At 37.6% G+C, this 13,142-nt stretch overlaps 2 protein-coding genes across 3 annotated transcripts in view; both read right to left on the bottom strand.

Annotated features, from left to right (window-relative positions):
- tsc22d4 (TSC22 domain family member 4) overlaps positions 1-2,236 on the bottom strand; it is a 21,918-nt gene extending 19,682 nt beyond the window's left edge. The window contains exon 1 of the mRNA XM_077218687.1: positions 1-2,236. This exon is cut by the window's left edge and continues 877 nt beyond it. The gene's annotated coding sequence lies outside the window, so the exon portion shown is untranslated.
- Positions 2,237-2,603: 367 nt separating this feature from the next.
- On the bottom strand, positions 2,604-13,142 carry mogat3a (monoacylglycerol O-acyltransferase 3a). Of its 2 annotated transcripts, none has more exons than XR_013198315.1 (7): positions 12,715-13,118; positions 11,343-11,521; positions 9,580-9,784; positions 6,600-6,774; positions 5,093-5,931; positions 3,483-4,871; positions 2,604-3,387 (listed from the first exon to the last, which is right to left on the bottom strand). XR_013198315.1 is itself a non-coding variant. In XM_077218348.1 (7 exons), exons 1-7 carry the CDS (start codon positions 12,806-12,808, stop codon positions 3,313-3,315), a joined length of 1,008 nt encoding a protein of 335 aa, XP_077074463.1. In that variant the 5' UTR covers positions 12,809-13,142; the 3' UTR covers positions 2,604-3,312. The 2 variants fall into 2 exon arrangements, 1 of the variants encoding a protein (XP_077074463.1); XM_077218348.1 differs by having other exon boundaries at positions 3,483-3,562; positions 5,732-5,931; positions 12,715-13,142.

Here is a 13,142-nt window from a genome sequence, read left to right as displayed (position 1 = left end):
TTCACTCAGTCTCTAGGGTGGATCTGGATCTGATAAACCATATTTTTTGTCATTAGGTGAACTCACAGGTACGTGGTAAAATCTGTCGAAACCGAAAAAGTAAAATGAATCACATTTATTCCATTGAGCTTGGCAATCTTTCCTTCTTCTCCCTGCGGCTGTTTGGAGTATTTCGACTACAGCCAGTACAGTAACAAGAGCAGTTTCTCTGCCCAGCGGTTGCGCAAGTCTCAGCTCTGATAGCTGTTTCCTCTGGCAGGCGTGCGGTGTGCGCGTTCACAGCTCAGGACACAAAAAAGAGACTCATAATCGCCATGCATGCACAGATTTGATTATTTCAAGATCAAACAACCCATTCCAAAAGACGTTAGCTAAATAAACACCATAATTAGGGCGTTTTGCATGATTTTGTCTTGCAGCTTAATGTCTGAGCATGTCAGGACATTTTTTTTCTCTGCAGGACGAGTTTGGTAACTATAAAAACAAGAAGTCCTGTTTCCGTCAACTTTTTGCTAGCGTCTAGTGACAAAACACTGAGCAACTTTAAGAGAAGAACGTGAAAAAGAATCTCAAACACTCAAAACACGGTGTCTGGAGTTTCAGTTCTGACTGCTCATTTGATTTAAATTAAAAGAGGCTCTTGTTATTAACTTAAAATTAAAACTGGAACAAGTGGAAAAGATCAAACACACAAGTTTAGGAGTAAAACTTGAATGCAATCAAACTTTAAATGTAACAGTTCTGGCTGTGCATTTGACTCAAATTAGAAATTATCATGCTTACCTATAATTTAAGATTATACTAGAGCAAGTGAAGCTCAAAAACTTGTAAAACTTGAATAGAACATTCAAAACTTTAAATGTTACAGTTGTGACATTCAAATTAGAAATTAAACCATGCGTTTCATCTCAAATTAAAATTACTGCAAGTGGAAAAGTTGTTTGTAACAGTTTGAAACGCTTTAAAGAGCGGCTACTGCAAAGAATCAAACTCAATCAATCAAGTGTGGATTTACTGTCTAATTTGATTTGAATTAAAAGTTGATCATGCATTTAACTTAAAATTAGAACTAGCTTAAACACTCACCAACATTAAGAGTAAAACTTGAATAGAAACTCGAAAACTAGCACTGGATTTGAATTATCACGCTTTTGAACCTTACATTAAAAGCAAGTTCGACAACTTTGTGTAAAAGCTCAAAACACTCAACAACCTTTAAGAATAAAACATAGAATCAAACTCTTCACGTTACAGTTCTGTCTGCATGATTAAAAGGTTGAGCAAGCTTTTAATCTTTCATTACAAATGGGTGCTAAACTTATATTCCAATGTTCCACACATTAAAACTCAAAGGATGCCAAATAACCTCAGCAACTTTAAGAGTAAAACTTGAATAAAACCAAACTATCAATATTACAGTTCGGGCTCCATGGGGTTGATTCGAATTAAAATTGGAATCAGATTTGATTTCACTGATTCGGAGTAGAGATTACGTCACAGAACAAGCACATGCACGCGCGCTCCTCTATCCCCTAAAGCAAATACCCGCATACGTGCTCACAGAAACAGCAGCATTGCACAACATTGTTGCAGCCCAAAACCTGACATTTACTTACACTAAACTAACCCGCATCAGGGCAATATAAGACAAGAATCAGAGCAGTTCGATGTCAAAAAGAAACATTACAATAGAGGAAAGCTGTGCAGGAGAGATTTCTGGATCTGGATTTAACCTGAGCCCACTAGAAATGTGAATTAGGACCGAATTTAAGACAGAAGCATATTGTAACCCCATGAAGAACTCAAATTGTTGAGATTTTGGGAACTTAAATACACTAGAGACAGCTCACATGTTGCGTCCACACCTAAAATCCCTGGCGGAGGAGAAAATATTCCGTTAATCTGAAATCAGAAAGAGAATTAAAAAAAAAAATCCCATAGAGTCAAGGAGAGTGCTTCAGATTGATCATCCACACCCGAACAGTTTGTTTATTCTCCATCAGTTTGCATCAGATCCACCCCTAATAAAGTACGAGTCACACAAACTCCTCCGGGTCCCTCGGTTGAGTCGCAGAAATCCCGCAGCTTCGGTTCTCTTGTTGAGTTCAGGAGAGGATTTTCTTTAAAGCGACACTAATGGACTCAGATTTACAGATTATTCTCCTCCAACGAAACTGTTGACAACTTTCCATCACCCGGAAGTTCCGCCTCCGTTCCTGCGACAGAATCCTACTATGACGAAGGCATGACTCATTAATATTAATGAGGCTACGCAACTGGACTCAACCATTCAGCGACCGAATTAATATTCATGAGATATGCCTTCGCTTTAGTACGATTCTTAATTTCGACACACACGCTGACAAATCGCTTATCTTAATCAGGAGAATTTACTTAGCCAAAGCACAGACCATTAGACTTTACAAATATATAACTTCAGCTTGTCGATGTAAAGTCTCAAAATACGTTTGAAACGGTGAGCAAAATAAAACGAAATCAAGTTTAAGAAATGTAGGTTCGCACTGCCACCTCTCGACTATTTCACGTAAGAATGCAATTGCATTTTTTAAAGAAATGAATTAAAAAAATTTAAACAGATCCTATTATAAAAAGTACCAATTTATTTATTTTCCAAGTTTCGAACAATAATATATGTCCCCATACAATCAATTCACATTTCCTGATTAAAAACAAATGTGAGAACAATAGAGCCAATATGTAGAAGATTTACATGAGCCCAAAGTGTTAATAAACATTATAAAACAGATATCTTTCAATCTATCGATACAGTGACAATATAAAGCATTAGTTATGTCATGAAAACATCTGTTCAGCTCCAACTTGCACCACTATTTTATTTGCAAAACCACATTATGTTCTGTCAGGACTAGGAACGATGCTTACAAACATTGTAATAATGATATCCTTAATATTTTGAAAAGGGAGTAAACATTTAATAATAGTATTAAGTCACTAGGTTGTGTTATTTTATGAATATACTCACAATTACACTGCTATATTTACTACACAAAACCCTTCTTGTCTTATTGTTTAACTATAGCAAATGCATTTACTTCCATGTGTTGCAAAGATTCAAAAATCGACCATTAGCATGCAAAGATATGTTAAAATCTGGACAGATCCTGATGAAACCACAAACCGTGGAACAAAAATCAGTCATGATGATTGTGATAATAATCCGTGACAGGATTTTTTAAGTTAGTATTGTCTCTTTTTAGTTTCTTGCATCATCATCATCCCCATCAGCAGCAGCATTGATAATTTAATATCAGTAAAACAGACAAACAGAGGTCAAATGAAGTTGAGATGTTTGTCTTCTGGGATGCCGTAGTTTTTCTTATTGTCTTCAAACAATTGCGTCAGACCCTACAAACACAGAAACGCATGTTGGAAAGAATGCATATCAAGGATTAAAGATCGTAAAATCATAAATCGGCTGTAGAAATGTGCATTTGATTCACCTTCATGTAGAGAGAGTGAAGAGTGTCAATGTCGTCTTTATTGGGACACGGAGTCTGAGTTACAGGAATGGGGCGTCCGACTACAGACAGACACACTGAGTTATAATATATTATCACACAGTAACATCCACACACACAGGAGTCAGTATAACATCACACTGATCCGGACTCAATAATCCTCTGGTGCTCTTCATTTTTGACCGAAATTTTTATTTATTTTTTACTTCATTGGAATGGTACGAAACTTGGTAAAGGTTTATGTGGACGCACAAAAAAAAAATCATGGACATGTTTCGAAAAGGTGAAATGGTCCAGAAATAAATCATCACACTTGTGCTTCTAGTGGAAGAGTTCGGTACTGCAGCCAAACACACTTCACTGACACTGATTTTTTGAGATATCAACTTCAAATTTGGAACACAACTTGTTTAGATTTATGGCTTTGATTTTTCTCAGTTTTATAGTAAAACATGTTTTTGAAAATATATATTTCATATAAAAATTGTAAATAGCATTTTTCATAACAATAAACGTAAAATTCTCTAACTTTTTTTAAGTTCACCTTTTAAAACTTTTTTCACTTCAGCAAAAATCTGCCAAGTGTCGTCTTTAAAAAGAGATCAAACTTCAGTCTGTTGCTCTAAAGCGTTCAAGATTTACGACAGTTTAAGTTGGACATTTATTTTTAGGTCTATGCTCAAAAAGTGAATACATGGATTATAAATACAGCGTAAATATAATTTAGTGCCATAAAATCCCCTAAAAACACTATCAAACTAAAATATAGTACATTCAAGTCATTGAAATTTAAAAAACATTTCTTTGGACTGACATTCTTTTTTGACCGACACACGAAGAGATCTCTAGATCATCTATGTGTGCTGTACAACACAAGCTCAGGTGTAAGAGTGTGTGTAGTACTCACCCACGGTGTGTATGTGCTGAGTGTGTGTACGCACCCAAGGTGTGTATGGGCTGTGTGTGTATGGGCTGAGTGTGTATGTGCTGAGTGTGTATGTGCTGAGTGTGTGTACGTACGCACCCAAGGTGTGTATGGGCTGAGTGTGTATGTGCTGAGTGTGTATGTGCTGAGTGTGTGTGTGTACGCACACACGGTGTGTATGGGCTGTGTGTGTATGTGCTGAGTGTGTATGTGCTGAGTGTGTATGTGCTGAGTGTGTATGGGCTGAGTGTGTATGGGCTGAGTGTGTATGTGCTGAGTGTGTATGGGCTTGAGTGTGTGTACGCACCCGCAGTGTGTATGGGCTGAGTGTGTGTACGCACCCACAATGTGAAGGTTATGATGACGCCGATGGACATGAGTGACTGCGGGAGGTTCTCAAGCCCACTGAATATGATCGGGCAACACGATCTCATGAAAGTGCGTATCTATAGCACAAATTTTATTTCTCGTGCCATTTAAAGGCAAAAAAATAGTTTTTGCGCGCAAATGAAACACACTAAACCCCTTAGGTTAGGATTAGGGACGTGAAGTGCGTGCACGCCATAAAGTGTGTATCATATGCACGCGAAAACTGCTTATCATAGGCTATGCAAGCAAAAACTATTTTTGTAAATGGTACAAAAAATAAAATTTGTGCTATAGATACGCACTTTCATGAGATCGGGCTGGATCGGGTGAAAGCACATTTTAAACAGGCGACACTTATTCACACACGCAAACGCTTTCTCAATAATGCATTGTATTCAAACAAATGTAATCTTACAGTGCTGTCGGTATTTGATTTCGAATGAGCAGAAATCTGTAAGAAATGTAGAGACCTGTTGATAAAGTAACTGATGAAAACGTAGTTATTTTCCTCTTTCGAAACAAAATGTGCTCTGCAAAAAGCAGCAATGATATTTAACTTTTAATGCTGATAACCATGTAATAAGCATAGCACGGCATAGGAAAAGTTTGCACACTATCCAATAAACCACATTGAAACTATTCTCCTTATGTTGTTTTTTATTTATTCTTTATTTAATATGCCTATATATTATGATGAGGAGAAATTTTGTGAGATTTCAAAGCATACTTAAATACTTTATTCGAAATTTCCTCGGGGAGCGAAGACGGAGCGGTGTTTCTGATATCAGTGAACGAGGAGTGGAGCGGTAAATGGTGAACCCGGAGCGGAGTGATTATTAAATGCTTGGAGCGCGGAGGGGAAATAGTTGCCGCTCCACTCCGCTCACATACTCTGGTATGGGCTGAGTGTGTGTATGTGCTGAGTGTGTGTACGCACCCACGGTGTGTATGGGCTTCCGGTAGGGCAGCAGGCCGAAGCTGTACTGGAAAACCCCCCTGGCGTGGAACAGAGGCATGGCCACGCCCATCATCCTCTGGAGGCGGTCCTGCACGCGCCGGAGGGCGGAGCCTGTGGGGTTCTCCATCTGATCAAACAGCTCGTTCTCCCCGAACGAGAAGACGGGGACAAGCCACGCTCTACACACACGAGAAACAGCATACAGTGATCAAACCCAGGAGATCCTCTCTTACACACACACACACGCATACTGTAGACTCACACACACAGATTCACAATCACACACAAACACACTCACACACACACGCCCATGTTTGAGGGCCAGTTTAACGAAGCCTTTGCGCTGCAGCAGCTGAAGTGTTACGGCTCCCGGTTGCGCCTCCAGAGACTCTCTCTCAGACTCTCACACTCTCACACACACTCTCTCACACACTCTCTCACACTCTCTCACACACACACACACACACACACACACACACACACACACACACACACACACACACACACACACACACACACACACACACACACACACACACACACACCCGTGTTTGAGGGCCAGTTTAACGAAGCCTTTGCGCTGCAGCAGCTGAAGTGTAACGGCTCCCGGTCGCGCCTCCAGAGACTCTCTCTCACACTCTCACACACACACACACGCTCTCACACACACACGCTCTCACACACACACGCTCTCACACACCCGTGTTTGAGGGCCAGTTTAACGAAGCCTTTGCGCTGCAGCAGCTGAAGTGTAACGGCTTCCGGTCGCGCCTCCAGAGACTCTCTCTCACACTCTCACACACTCTCTCACACACTCACACACACACTCTCTCACTGTCACACACACCCATGTTTGAGGGCCAGTTTAACGAAGCCTTTGCGCTGCAGCAGCTGAAGTGTTACGGCTCCCGGTCGCGCGTCCAGAGACTCCGGAGCTCCTCCCACTGCGATCACGGCGGCTTGACCTCCACCGGGACGACTCAACAGGTGACTCGCACTGGCCTTCTCACTCGACACCAGCCCTGCAGAGGTCAGAGGTCAAGGTTCAGACCAAGCGCGCCGCACAAGTGCTGATAAGTGAAGCCGAAGCGTCTCGATCGCCCCCCGGTGGCTGGAATAGCTCATAAACCCCGCCTCCCCATGAAGTCTAATGGGACGTGAGGGAAACTAAATCAAATTACACTTCAAATAAAAATTTTAGGCGGTTTTTATCACGCTGATTTAAGTTTAAAGTATTTTTTTTTTTAAATAAGTTTGATCTTAGTTCGTTATTTGATCTATAAAAACAGGAATGTGATATCATGATTGACAGTTGTGATTGACAGCTTCTCTAAACGAATCACTGAGGCACCAACAGACTTTTTTGCGGATTTTCGGGAGGAGATTGGAGCTTCAACTTTAATTTCTGCATGTCCATAAGGGTTTATTTCACACAGTAAACTTTGTATTAACCGCTTCTGTGGGAGTGAGTGCGGGACCTTGATATCGCGACTCAACATCATGTTCACTACTGCGCAGAAGCAGGTCCCAAATCAGCGCAAGATATCAGCGCCATATTAGGACTTTGGTGGCTTCACTTTTCACTAATGGAAGAGAGTGAAAGGGCGTCGTCCATCTTTTTTTTACAGTCTATGGTTCAGACGCACCTTCACTACATGGACAAACTTAACGAATACAAACCCGCCCATCAACAACAAATAATTTATAATATTGGAATATTGCATAAAACCTTTGCAAATAAAGCTTTTTTGTGTCACAAACTGAATAAATGAGGCATTTCTTTAGCTATATTTCAAATTACACAAGTGCGAAAATTTGGAATATCGCATAAAATATTAGCGAAAAAAATCACCTTTCCAAAGTTGCGAATTAAATTGCGAAAAATGTTATTATCACATAAAAAAAAATTGCAAATAAAGCACCATCCAAAGTTATGAATTACACTTGTGCAAAAAATTGGAATATCGCAAGTATATTGGCGAAAAAAGCACCTTTTCATCACAAACAAACGTAACGAATGTGATGTCATTATCTTCTTCCATCTAAAGAAAGATGCCAAGTAAACTTGTGCGAAAAATTCAATATCGCATAAAAAGTTTGCGGATAAAGCAGTTTCATAACGAAAAAGGGAACAAACAAGGTTGTTTCCATTTAAAGATGTGAATTAAATATGTACGAAAATAAAATCGCATAAAAATTGCGAAAAAAGCACTTTTTCATCCCTAAGAAACTGAACGGACGAGGATCTAATGTTGTGAATTTAACTTAAAATAAAGCAGTTTCATCACAAACAAAGTGAACACATCAGGCATGTCATTAGCTGTTTCCATACAAAGTTGCGTATTATACTTATGCAATATAAAAACTTTTATTACACAACACTTTTGCATTTAAAGGGGGAATTAATTAGATTTTATGCAAATCTTTGCATTTCCATCTGGTGTTTTTTACTCTATATCCAAACATTTACATACAATACGGATGGATGGAAACAAAGAGGCATGTTGTTCATAAAGTGAAGGAACGAAGACTTTGGGTTCGGTTTTTAATCTTCCCAGTTTATCAGCGGGGAGAGAGTGAGCTGGACGAGGAGGAGCAGAGAGTCCACAAATCATATCATATCTTCTGCATCTATTTCACTGATTTACACAATCAACCCGTGACACTGTGACTGTGTGAAATCTGTTACACCACTGACCCTCGGCTGAAGAAACACCATCAAACTGGGGAAACGTGACTCGGCCGCACACATCACTATCATACGTGCATTCCTCTCAACTAATGTTAACTAATCAAATCTTATTGTAAAGTGCTACAAATATATTTGCCATTTTCATAACAAGAAATAGGTAGAAAATGAAAATAGAACAAATTACAAAACAATTTATCTTTGATTAAAAAAAAAAATCTAAAACTAAATTAGACCTCAATTAATTAAAATATTGTAATACGAGTCAACCAAATAAAGAAATGTCCTTGAGAAACCCTTAATGACAAAAAATAATAATTTAAACATTTAAAAATTAATAACAGACTTATGCTTCTTTCAGCTATATATATATATATATATATATATATATATATATATATATATAGTTATTATTTTGATTTTGTAGCATCATGCCATTAGATGTTTTATTAATCAAGTCCATTATCTTTGACAGGACAAATTTCTTTATTTTAGTTATTTTTGCAAAATCTCCATGAAAATTAACACTTTACAGTCCAGTTTCATTTGTTAACATTAATTAACTATATTAGTAAAGATGAACAAACAATGCGCAATTCTTCTACAGCATTTATTAATCTTAATGTTAATTTCTACTAATGCATTTTTAAAATCAAAACTTGTATTTGTTAATGTTAGTTAACTAACTAACATGAACAAACAATTTAATGTTTGAATAAATTCTGTCAAATGTCTCTCATATTATATTATAACTCTCATATTTAGCTCATCATATATTAACTAATGAGATCTTCTGGTAAAGTGTTACCAAAGGAATATATACGAACATTCATTCTGCTGACAAAAGCTTGCGCGTATGTGTGTGTGTGTGTGTGTGTGTGTGTGTGTGTGTGTGTGTGTGTGTGTGTGTGTGTGTGTGTGTGTGTGTGTGTGGTTGTATCACCTACTTGGTTCTGGTTCAGGCATTTCCACAAAACACTTTCACAACATCTCATTACACAACAAGGATAAACATCAAGGGCAAACACACACATACACACACACACACACACACTATACAGTAAACACACACACTATACAGTAAACACACGCACTACACAGTAAGCACACACACACTACACTGTAAACACACACACACCTCCGCTCATGATGTATTCTCTGAAGAAGGGAACTCTGAACCAGAAGGGAAGCATCAGCAGGTACGGCGTGAGTCCCGGGAACATGTGAGAGAATCCGGACGCTTCCGTGCAGAAATTCCCGAATCCACCGGCCACCAGTACACCGTGAGGATGAAACCCGAACAGATAATTATACCGAGGGTCCAGATCCACTGTTTTTATCAGCTAGAGAGACAAAGAGAGAGTTTACTGAACACAGATCTGAAATGATTGTAGTTCATCAATGCTTTGGAAAACAGACCGATACGCTTGGTCTCTATTTATCTCAGATTATTGTAGAAGAGAAAGCACTGCAAGTAAAAGAAGTTCAAGTTTATTTTAAATCAAATGTAATGAACTAAACAGTTTTATTTTACACAAAATATTTATTTTACTAAATAATTTGGACTCTAAAATCAAAAGCCAAATGTTCAGGGCCTAAAATCAACAGTCGCCAAACGCCAAATGAGACGTCTCTGTTACACAAAAATATGCCGAAAACAGTGAGTATTCTAGTAAACATAGTCGGTTATGTCTTAGGTGAACGTAAACTGTTGAGAAAGAACGCACACGTGTGTATCGGTATATTGGATCCGTGCGTTCACTCTTAAAGTGACAGTAGCCTAATATTCCTGCTGTCTGTATGTGTTTTTAATGTTAATCAAACAACAAAAGAGACAAAACCACTCACCGCTCTTGACTGAATAACTTTTATAACTTTAATAAGGATTTAATAATAGTAATAATTTATACTGTCAAGACTATGCAGTGTTATTTCTCATTTGCTTGCTTTATTCAATTTCTGTACCTGAAAACTACTGTCAGACCTGAAAAGCACTGTTTATTACATTTGTTTTTTTGTTATATTGTATTTATTTGTGTTAGTTTGTAATTTGATTATTTGTTCTTATTTTATTATTGACTATTTATTTGTCTTTAATCATGTTTTAAAAAATATGAGTTAGGCAAGTAGTTTTAGCTGTGGTATCGAAACTGGAATAGAGAATTGTGAGTTTTCACTGGTATCTAAAATTTCAGTTTATGCAAAAACAGTTTCATGGCCATTGGCAGGTGTGGCAAAACGTACGTTTCGTCTAAAAAATTTGTGCTCCAAATTTGAGGTTAATATCACAGAAATGGACTTTCCTGTGATATTTTGTTTAGGCGCTGTCCCAAAAATAGCCACCGGGCGGCAAACACACAATTTAAATAGTTTTTAGTTTTGAAACCTGTTCTCCATTCACATGTTAATACATTTCAGTCACAATATCACAAAACAGTCACCAAATATGAACCTTGAGTCTCAGACCTTTCCAACGACATGCGCTTCGTCAAAATTAGAAAACGATTTGACTAATAAATGTATTTATAATTTACGCCATATCAGCAACAAAGCTATTTTCATGGCTTAAACAGAATAAACAATATAATTCATACAATTAACAAAAAACTATATAAGACATTTCAGGTGAATAAAAGATTTTGACTAATAAATAAAATACTGCATTAAATTATTTAAATATGAAAAATGACACCGCCCACTAGGGGGAGAAGTCTGCGAAAATTTATTAAAGTACAGTTTCAATGATAATGCGATCAATTTTGTATGAATTTTGAGTGTTTGAGCGTTCACATGATACCTAATTTTTGATGACTCCTGAAAAATGCAATAAACTCAATAAAGCATGTCAAGTGTCCAGGTGCCCTTGAATCATTCACTGAACAAATGCTAGTATAAACTCACTGTGATGGGGAAATATTCCCGAAAATACGTCCACATGCGCCAACTTCTGACCCACTGTGACCTCCGACCCCCACATGAGGGCGTGTCCCTGTCCAGATACAGCCAACCAGCGTACAGCGCTCCCAGAATCCACCAATCACTGACACACAAGAGCACAAACGCAGCCAGACAGACCTGAGCTGGAGAGAGAGAGAGAGACGTGTGTGTGTTTATGATTTATCACAGACGAACAGTGTGACTGAACTCTAGAGCGATGTGTGTTTATACTCATGTCAAACATTTAGACAGTTCAGGCACACAATGTTAGTAATTTGGCTGTGGATAGACTGACCGCTGGTGCTTTAATGGTTTGTGACTCAAAGGTTTCAGGTTCAGTTCTGATCATCAAACACACTGAGCTCCAGATTCATGTCATGTTATTTTGGATGAAAGTTTCTATCCTTGCGCTCAAGGTCAAACTATCAAGAAGTCTGGCTTATAGATAAAACATTATTTTAGATTTTTTTTTGTTTTTTTGCATAGTGACGTTATTTTCATGACAATCATGTCTACTGTAATATGAAAAAAAAACTTATGTCAGTATTTCAGGATAAATAAGCACATTAACCTTACGAATTATCAATAATGTAGGTAAATAAGTCAAGTTTTTATTACGTTTCTGTATTTCTCTTTATTATCAATAAAGCAATATAACAGAATATTAATATGGTACTTTTTTGCACTGTGAAATTGTTTTCATAACAAATATCTACTTCAATATGTAAAAATATAATTTTACCTTAATTTGATTTAATTTACTTTTTCAACTTAATTGCCTAGTGTCATAAAAACAACTTCATGCAAAAACTTGTAGCCAGTATTTACTTTAGACAATATAAAATGAAACATTTTTCTTTTGATTTTGGGATAAAATATGACGCTTCTATGACGATTCACCATATTGAGAAAGAGAATGTCTATTTCTACAAATATCCACTTTAAATAATAATTTAGTTTGCATTGTAAAATTATTTTTATGACAATGGTTTACTGTAAAAGGCAAAAATCCCATTTGCATTTGTAATGTGAAAAAATAGGTCAAGTGAATAATACAACTGTGAATATCATGGTTAAGTCACGTGTTAATGCAAAATCTCTTGATTTAGGAATAAAATACAATGCAGCTGCTTATTACAAAAAGAAATATCCACTTTTAAATAATAGTTTTTTATATGAAATCGTGTCTAGCCTTTGCTCTACTGACAAACATGACAAAACAGATAAACAAGATAAAGTTGGAAAAACACGCATCTTTGCAGATATAAATATGTTTATGGTTCCTGAATTCTACAGAACATTATATTATATTGATGGTGATATGACAGACACTCACCAAGAGCCAAGAAGCTGAAGACCCACTGCAGAACCGCTGCTGTTTGCATGCGCCTGCGCAGAGGAACATGCAGAGGAGCGAACTCTACCTTCATCTCTGAGGATGAAGAGGAGCTCTACATACACACTCACTCTCACACACTCACTCTCACACACAAACAAACAAACAAACTCTAAAAAACACCTCATGCACACTCATCAACTACACAACTAAAAACAAACACTTTCACGGCAGCTCTCAAAGTCACTTTTTCTTCATCGAAAACTTTTTTTTTTTTGTATTATTCCTGTAAGCGAATGTCGGTTCTCGGAGATTTTACACTTTGTAAAACTTTATAAAGCTCGGCCCGAGACTCTTCTCCCCTGTCTCTGTTCCGCGTGCCTCTCGGCGAGCGAGCGCACAACTCCCAAATATCCAGTGACGTATGC

This window comes from Siphateles boraxobius, unplaced genomic scaffold (genome assembly GCF_051911475.1).
Source record: "Siphateles boraxobius isolate OS27281-9 unplaced genomic scaffold, OSU_SipBor_1 77, whole genome shotgun sequence".
NCBI classification, from domain to species: Eukaryota; Metazoa; Chordata; class Actinopteri; order Cypriniformes; family Leuciscidae; genus Siphateles; species Siphateles boraxobius.
Note: the sequence above shows the minus strand (reverse complement) of the source record. Positions and strands in the feature narration are given on the sequence as shown.